Source organism: Aquarana catesbeiana, linkage group LG02 (genome assembly GCF_042186555.1).
Source record: "Aquarana catesbeiana isolate 2022-GZ linkage group LG02, ASM4218655v1, whole genome shotgun sequence".
NCBI lineage: Eukaryota > Metazoa > Chordata > Amphibia > Anura > Ranidae > Aquarana > Aquarana catesbeiana.
In genome coordinates, this window is record NC_133325.1 from 39,270,627 (window position 1) to 39,279,763 (window position 9,137).

The 9,137-nt window shown below is 42.3% G+C and overlaps 1 protein-coding gene across 1 annotated transcript; it reads left to right on the forward strand.

The window, feature by feature from the left end:
* The first annotated feature begins 7,908 nt into the window (after positions 1-7,908).
* Positions 7,909-8,841, forward strand: LOC141126520 (odorant receptor 131-2-like). Its single transcript, XM_073612457.1, has one exon. It carries the CDS (start codon positions 7,909-7,911, stop codon positions 8,839-8,841), a length of 933 nt encoding a protein of 310 aa, XP_073468558.1.
* The last annotated feature ends 296 nt before the right edge of the window (positions 8,842-9,137 follow it).

Below are 9,137 nucleotides of genomic sequence, written 5' to 3' on the forward strand. Positions count from 1 at the left end.
CCGTAGGGTTCACTATTGAGTTGGCCCACCCTTTGCAGCTATAACAGCTTCAACTCTTCTGGGAAAGCTGTCCACAAGGTTTAGGAGATGTGCCTATGGGTATGTTTCACCATTCTTCCAGAAGCTCATTTGTGAGTTCAGACACTGATGTTGGACGAGAAGGCCTGGCTCGCATGCTCTCCACTCTAATTCATCCCAAAGGTGTTCGGGTTGAGGTTAGGACTCTGTGCAGGTCAGTCAAGTTCCTCCACCTCAAACTCGCTCATCCGTGTCTTTATGGACCTTGCTTTGTGCACTGGTCCAAATCATTTGGGATGGAGGGGCTGATTATGGTGTGGGGTAGTTTTTCAGGGATTGAGCTTGGTCCCTTAGTTCCAGTGAAGGGAACTCTTAAGGCGTCAGCATACTAAGGCATTTTGGACAGTTCCATGCTGCCAACTTTGTGAGAACAGTTTGGGGGTGCCCCCTTCCTGTTCCAACAAGTTCCATAAAGACATTGATGAGCAAGTTTGGGGTGGAGGAACTTGACTGGCCTGCACAGAATCCTGACCTCAACCCAATAGAACACCTTTGGGATGAATTAGAGCGGAGACAGCGAGCCAGGCCTTCTCATCCAACATCAGTGCCTGACCTCACAAATGCGCTTAAAGAAGAATGGTGAAACGTTACCATGGATACACTACTAAACCTTGTGGACAACCTTCCCAGTAGAGTTGAAGCTGTTATAGCTGCAAAGGGTGGGCCAACTCAATATTGAACCCTACAGACTAAGACTGGGATGCCATTAAAGTTCATGTGCGTGTAAAGGCAGGCGTCCCAATACTTTTTGGTAATATAATGTATATTATCCATTTGTTGGTAAAATATAAAGGATGAGGTTGCACTGAGCATATCTGGAAAATGACTTCACTCAGGATCCTTTGCCTCTTTAGTTACAAACAGAAGTTGACAGGGATCTGTCATTTGGTGGGGATATTGATAATGCCGCTAATTACAGATCTCCTGGTTTGTTAACTAACAGAGACAAAAAAATGGGTAGTGGCACTGCTAAACAGTACGAAATTTAATACATTAGTCCATCAATAATGAAATATAAATAAAAGGGGAAGGGGAACGCTCACATTGCCATAAATTCGAGAGGAAACAAAAAGGGGTACTCAGAGAGTAACCATGGATGGGACTTTAAAGGCATGGAAACAATGGAGAAGTAGAAAAAATCTAGTACTATTTATTGAAGAAAAATGACATAATATATACACAGTATGCACAAGCGTTAAAAATCATCTAAAATGATACAATTTGTACAGTGAGCCCTTGTGCGTCTACGCGTTTCACCGTTAGGCATCTTCAGGACACGATCAAGGTTTAAAGAGATGACAAAAGGAGATAACAACTCTCACTGTCTTGCTAATCGATTAAGCCTCATGTACAAATGTCCGTTAAGTTCACACCAATAATATCGAGTATATGGACTATTTTCAAAAAATTGCGAAAAATCACCCGTAATGCCGCTAATTCTATTAGCAGCAGAAATAGAATGCTGCTCAAACAGGGGCAAACACGTCATGTAAGGGTGTGGACCACACTCAGAGATCCGGAATCCAATAAAGGAAAAACACGGACAGGACTCATAAATGCTCATGAGGTATCCTATGTCTCATCTACAAGTCATGCCCGCAAAGGAATAATCTAGTAGCAGCAAAAGTAGAATGCTACCCAAACAGGGGCACAAACGTCATGCAAAGATACAGAGCATGTTCAGAGATCCAGAATCCAATAGAGGAAAAAACATAGATGGAACTCATAAATGCTCGTGAGGTATTCTATATCCCATCTGCATATCCTGCCCGTAAAGAGATAGTATAGGCACTCAAATGGCAGGGGATTGCCCCTGGGAGACAGCCCGTCACTGTACACTGTAAAGCCATTGTTTCCATGCCTTTAAAGTCCGATCCATGGTTACTCTCTGAGTACCCCTTTTTGTTTCCTAGTCCATCAATAAGTCCTTGAAGTGGATACTCAGTATATGTGGAGTAGGAGAGATGAAGAGGGGAGACCTGTATAGATTACTTTAGCAGTCCAAAACAACCTTGGCAGCCTTTGAGGGGGGAGCTGTAAGCAGACTCCAGATATGCAAATGAGAAGAGAAACACAGGCGCCTCTAGGTTAGAACTGTAAACATTTTAATGAGATACAGGGGCATTATCCACTTACATGGGGGTTAAGGAAGTAAGGCACGAGTCCATCCACACTGGCGTGGCGTTCACTGCAGAGCGGCTTTCTGAACAGCTGGTTTTTCTGCCTGTGGGGGAGAAATCCTAGCCAGCAGGATCTCTGGGACCACGGCGATGAAACCGAGGCTTGGATCCGGCCGATGGTGAGAGCTGGAACACTGCCCCGGGCGTGATGACGTCACTGGTGGGTCACAACGGCGTTCCTGAGCATGCGCACTGGCAGATGGGACTCAGGGCTCACTCCTTTGTCAAGCTTGACAAAGAGCCAAAATAATCCTGTAAAAACTTCTTCTTGCCTGTATTACTATACCATTTAGTTATTCTGCTTTTTTACGTCTTTACTAGACCTATTTAGCTCCAGAAGAAGTGCTATTCTAGCGCATAACTAGTCAGGCATATCTCTTTGAACCCTTATGCCGCGTACACACGATGCCACCGGCAAAACTCCGATGAGACCTTTTTGTCAGAAAATGCGACCGTGTGTATGCTCCATCGGTCTTTTGCGGGCGGAATTCCCACCAGCAAAAGATTGAGGGCATGTTCTCTATTTTTCGGTCGGGAAAAGTTCCTATCCGAAAATGCGTTCGTCTGTATGCAATTCGGACGCGCAAAAAATCACGCATGCTCGGAAAGAATTCAACGCATGCTCGGAAGCATTGAACTTCATTTTCTCGGCTCGTCGTAGTGTTGTACGTCACTGCGTTCTTGACGGTCGAAAGTTCAGAGAACTTTTGTGTGACCGTGCTTGAGCGGAATTCCGTCGGAAAAACCATCCAAGTTTTTTCTGACGGAAGTTCCGATCGTGTGTACGCGGCATTAAAAAGCAGAATCAACATTTCCTGAAATTCCTTTGCCTACCCCTGACTCATTGTTATAGGGTTGCACCCTTCCAGGTTATTGTATATGTTTCTTTACTGAGGCAATTGTCATATTTAGGTCCCTTTTTGGTTTACCAGCATAATGCTTTGGGTCCAGTTGGATTTTGGGGCCCTTGTCTGGTTACTGAAACATGTTTTAATCACTTTCACACAACTTATATGTTTTTTTCTTATTTGTCCATGTCTTTAATATTTTTCATAAATAAAAATTGTTAACCTTTTAAAGTATGCCTATAAAGTCCATTCTTTTCAACTCTTAAGTGGTTACAACCATGGAGATTTTTTTCATTTTGGCACCATTCCAGGAGTGTGCGCAATTTTAGGTATCTATTTACACCATCTTTCACATTATACCAAAAAATTGCGGTAAATATTGTGTTTTGTTATTTTTTAATTCATGAAAGTGTTTTTTCTTTAACCACTTGCCGACCAGCCCTCGCAGTTTTACTGCGGCAGAATGGCACGGCTGGACGAAACGACGTTATGTTATGTCGCTTCGCCCTGTGGCCACTAGGGGCGCACGAGCCCGGAGCCGATGCGAGTGCCCAGTGGGCTCGATGACCGCCAGGCTCCCATGATCGCTCGTGACACACTGAGAACCGGGATCTGTGTGTGTAAACACACAGACCCCGGTTCTCTGAGGAGAGAAGAGACTGATCGTGTGTTCATACAAAGTATGAACAGCGATCTGTCATCTCCCCTAGACAGTCCCATCCCCCTTCAGTTAGAACACAGAGAGGGAACACAGTTAACCCCTTGATCGCCCCCTAGTGTTAACCCCTTCCCTGCCAGTGACATTTTTACAGTAATCAGTGCCTTTTTATAGCACTGATCGCTGTATAAATGACAATGGTCCCAAAAATGTGTCAAAAGTGTCCGATGTGTCCGCCATAATGTTGCAGTCCTGATAAAAATCGCAGATCGCTGCCATTACTAGTAAAAAAAAAAAAAATAATAATAATAAAAATGCTATAAATCTATCCCCTATTTTGTAGACGCAATAACTTTTGCGCAAACCAAACAATATACGCTTATTGCGATTTTTATTACCAAAAATATGTCGAAGAATACATATCAGCCTAAACTGTGAAAAATTAGCTTTTTTTAAAAAAAAAAATGGGGATATTTATTATAGCAAAAAGTACAAAATATTGTGTTTTTTTTCAAAATTGTCTTTTTTTTTGTTTATAGCCCAAAAAAATAAAAACCGCAGAGAGAAATGATCAAATACCACCAATAGAAAGCTCTATTTGTGGGAAAAAAAGGGCGTCAATTTTGTTTGAATGCAAAAAATGCTCTGGTCATTCAGCAGCCAAATCTTCCGGGGCTGAAGCGGTTAAATTCCATTTGAAAAAGTGCTGCGCAAATAGTGTGTGACATAAAAAATTGAAATGACCGACATTTTATTCCCTAGGGTCTCTGCTTAAAAATATATATAATGTTTTGGGGTTCTGAGTAATTTACTAGCAAAAAAATTATGAATTTTACATGTAGGAGAGAAATGCCAGAATTGGCTTGGGCTTGAGTACATCGCACTGCAGCCACAACTCCATGTGCAGCTTTAAGGCATCCTCCAATCGTGTTATTTAAAGGATTTGTGTATTTTCAATGTTGCCTTTCAAGTCATATTAAAAGTATTTAAAAAGCTTTGGTACATGGTCTCCCATGGTAGTGCCCAGCTACATGCACCTATTCTCTGACAAAGAAAGCCCTGGATGGACCACAAGGTTCAGTGTTGGAGATGCTGTTTTTAAACTTGTTTACAAACAATGAAGCGTTAAGCTGCCCATAGATGGATCAAGACTTGGCCAGTTCAGCAGGGACCAGCCGAAGTTTAATCTATCTTTGAGCAGGCTGGTTGTACAGAAGTAAATTTTTTGATTGACCTTTGTGCAACCTGCCTGTTGGTTATTTTTTGCTTGATCAGTCCAGCTGGCTATAGCTGGCAACACTAATCATTGTATTCTGACAGCCGGGAAAAAGATGTATACGCCATGTAGCATGTACAGTATCTCACAAAAGTGAGTACACCCCTCACATTTTTGTAAATATTTTATTATATCTTTTCATGTGACAACACTGAAGAAATGACACTTTGCTACAATGTAAAGTAGTGAGTGTACAGCTTGTATAACAGTGTAAATTTGCTGTCCCCTCAAAATAACTCAACACACAGCCATTAATGTCTAAACTGCTGGCAACAAAAGTGAGTACACCCCTAAGTGAAAATTTCCAAAGTGTCAATATTTTGTGTGGCCACCATTATTTTCCAGCACTGCCTTAACCCTCTTGGGCATGGAGTTCACCAGAGCTTCACAGGTTTCCACCGGAGTCCTCTTCCACTCCTCCATGACAACATCACAGAGTTGGTGGATGTTAGAGACCTTGCACTCCTCCACCTTCTGTTTGAAGATTCCCTACAGATGCTCAGTAGGGTTTAGGTCTGGAGACATGCTTGGCCAGTCCATCACCTTTACCCTCAGTTCTTTAGCAAGGCAGTGGTCATCTTGGAGGTGTGTTTGGGGTCGTTTTCATGTTGGAATACTGCCCTGCGGCTCAGTCTCCAAAGGGAGGGGATCATGCTCTGCTTCAGTATGTCACAGAACATGTTGGCATTCATGGTTCCCTCAATGAACTGTAGCTCCCCAGTGCCGGCTGCACTCATGCAGCCCCAGACCATGACACTCCCACCACCATGCTTGACTGTAGGCAAGACACACTTGTCTTTGTACTCCTCACCTGTTTATCGCCACACATGCTTGGCACCATCTAAACCAAATAAATTTATCTTGGTCTTATCAGACCACAAGACATGGTTCCAGTAATCCATGTCCTTAGTCTGCTTGTCTTCAGCATACTGTTTGCGGGCTTTCTTGTGCATCATCTATAGAAAAGGCTTCCATCTGTGACAACAGCCATGCAGACCAATTTGATGCAGTGTGCGGCGTATGGTCTGAGCACTGACAGGCTGACCCCCCCACCCCTTCAACCTCTGCAGCAATGCTGGCGGCATATGTCTATTTCCCAAAGACAACCTCTGGACATGACGCTGAGCATGTGCACTCAACTTCTTTGGTCGACCATGGCAAGGCCTGTTCTGAGTCAAACCTGTCCTGGTAAATGGCTGTATGGTCTTGGCCACTGTGCTGCAGCTCAGTTTTAGGGTCTTGGCAATCTTCTTATAGCCTAGGCCATCTTTATGTAGAGCAACAATTATTTTTTTCAGATCCTCAGAGAGTTCTTTGCCATGAGGTGCCATGTTGAACTTCCAGTGACCAGTATGGGAGAGCTATAGCGATAACACCAAATTTAACACACCCTTTCCCATTCACAACTGAGACCTTGTAACACTAATGAGTCACATGACACCGGGGAGGGAAAATGGCTAATTGGGCCCAATTTGGACATTTTCACTTAGGGGTGTACTCACTTTTGTTGCCAGCGGTTTAGACATTAATGGCTGTGTGTTGAGTTATTTTGAGGGGACAGCAAATTTACACTGTTATACAAGCTGTGCACTCACTACTTTACATTGTAGCAAAGTGTCATTTCTTCGGTGTTGTCACATGAAAAGATAGAATAAAATATTTACAAAAATTTGAGGGGTGTACTCACTTCTGTGAAATACTGTAGATACAGGTACAAGTTTGTTTTAGGCTGGTTAGAATTTACCATACTGGTAATGATAATGGACCATTGCCCATTGTGGGAACATAGTCCTTATTTTATTATGCCTTTCTGACCACCTTTGGATATTTGTGACTTAATTTAGTAAGGGATATCTAGAAGGGGAAGCAGGAAATGTTAAGAGGATTAAGAAGGCTATCAACTGATTTAATGTTCACTGCCCCCACTCAAATAATGCTACCCTTCCCTCCCTTTTTTTTTATAATAATCAAACCTCACACTCTAGTTAGTACAATAGTGCACCTGTACATTAATGGCCATTGGACAAATGACCATGTACATTATTGGCTGTGGAGAAATGAACATTTACGTTAGTGGAGAAGTGACCCTTACATTGGCAGTCAGTGAAGTTGTGATCCCCTACATTAGTGGTCAGTAAAAAAGCGACCCCCTACATTGGTGATCAATGGAGAAGTGACTGCTTACATTGGTGGTTATTGGAGAAGGGCTCCCTTCATGGGAAGTCATTGAGACATAGACCACTAAAATTTGTGGTCAGTGGGAACAGGATCCCTTTACATTGATAGTTAGTGGAAAAGCAACCCCTTACTTTGATGATCAATTTGAGTAGGACCCCTTACTTTAGTGATCAGGGTTGAGTTCAGGACTCTGTGCAGGCCAGTCAAGTTCCTCCACCTCATTGAGACATAGACCACTAAAATTTGTGGTCAGTGGGAACAAGATCCCTTTACATTGGTGTTCAGTTTAAGTAGGGCCCCTACTTTGGTGATCAGTGGAAAGTATTACTGTTCAGGATGGTGCCCACTTACATTGGGAGTCATTAAGAAGAACAGACAGCTAAAATATCATTGCGGTCATCAGTTACTTACCTGAAACACAAGAGCAAAGGTTCCACGGGTTTCATTTTGTTGACTCTGCTGAGTGATGCGAGTGCTGGTAGGAACTAAGCAGGAACTAAGTGGGAAATCTATCCAACGCTACTCAAGAAACACCTAGCTACCTCTGAAGGAACACAAGGGTTCTACAGAAACCTGGTTGAGAAAAGATGGCACAGGGTGATGATTGGATGATAGAAGTATGATTTTTTAAAATGATTTTTATTACTAAAACATGTATTCATCTTTTGGCAGTTTCACCCTCCTTTGGTCATGACAAACATCTCGGATCTTCAGAAAAATACAACCCAGGTAGATGGTCTAAGCAATCATGAGATAATGAGGTTGATCTTACTTGGCATAACACTTACAAGTTTCATTGTCTTCTCCTATTTCCTGGCAATTATGCTAAGTGTCTGCTTCACCAACACTGTTGCCCGCCAAGAAGTCCGCTACATCTTGTTTACGCACATGCTTGTTAATGACTCAGTCTATCTCCTCTTTAGCCTGTTCTTGTTCTTAGCTTCCTATTATCCCACCAAGTACCCTGCACCTTTCTGCTATATATTTGTCGTTGTGAGCTCCACTTCTCTGAAGATCACTCCCTACAACCTGGCCATCATGTCTTTGGAGCGCTATATCACCATATGTTTTCCGTTAAGACACAGAGAGATCTGCACTTTACAAAGAATGGGTATCGCTATTGCAATTATTTGGGCCCTTGGACTGTTACCTAATGTTGCAGATTTTTTTGTTTTGACTCTGACAGCCGAGAAAACATTTTTTGCTAGGATTGTAATTTGCAGTCGCTCTTCATTCATTGTCGCATCAGTCCAAGATACCATAAGACTTGCCAGCCACGCCTCAACGTTTTCTTTGGTGGGGCTCATAATCATCCTCACATACATCAAGATCATGTTGGTGGCTTTCAGGGTTGACTCAAGAAAGTCGTCTGCCTCTAAAGCTGGAAGAACGATCGTGCTCCACGCGATTCAGCTCCTGCTGTGTATGATGGCTTACAGCTACAGCATCGTTGAAATCATTTTTAAAAATTATATTAATTTACTCCCCGTCATCAACTTTTGTTTTTTCATGTGCTTGCCGAGATTCCTTAGCCCTTTCATTTATGGGATTAGGGATGAGCTCTTTCGCAAGCAGATTAAAAAATTTACTGTGTGCGATTTTAAAAAACATAGTCTAAAATAAAATGTAAAGACATGGAATGTGGAATTATAATGTTTGAAATATAATGTTTTAGCACAAAAGAAAAGGTATTTATTCTAGTAAATGTAAAACCAAAACAGCCAATCGCAGTAGTCCCATGATTGGAAAGTCCGTTTAGCCCCTAAAGACCCACTAAAAGGGGCATAGCAGGTGGAAAGGAAGAGGTTAAGGTATGGAAATAAATGTTGGAGTAACTTTGTGACACTCAAATGAACTGAAGAAGTGATGAATCATTATAGAACAAGTCTAGTTGAATGTGACTACATCTAGCTATACCA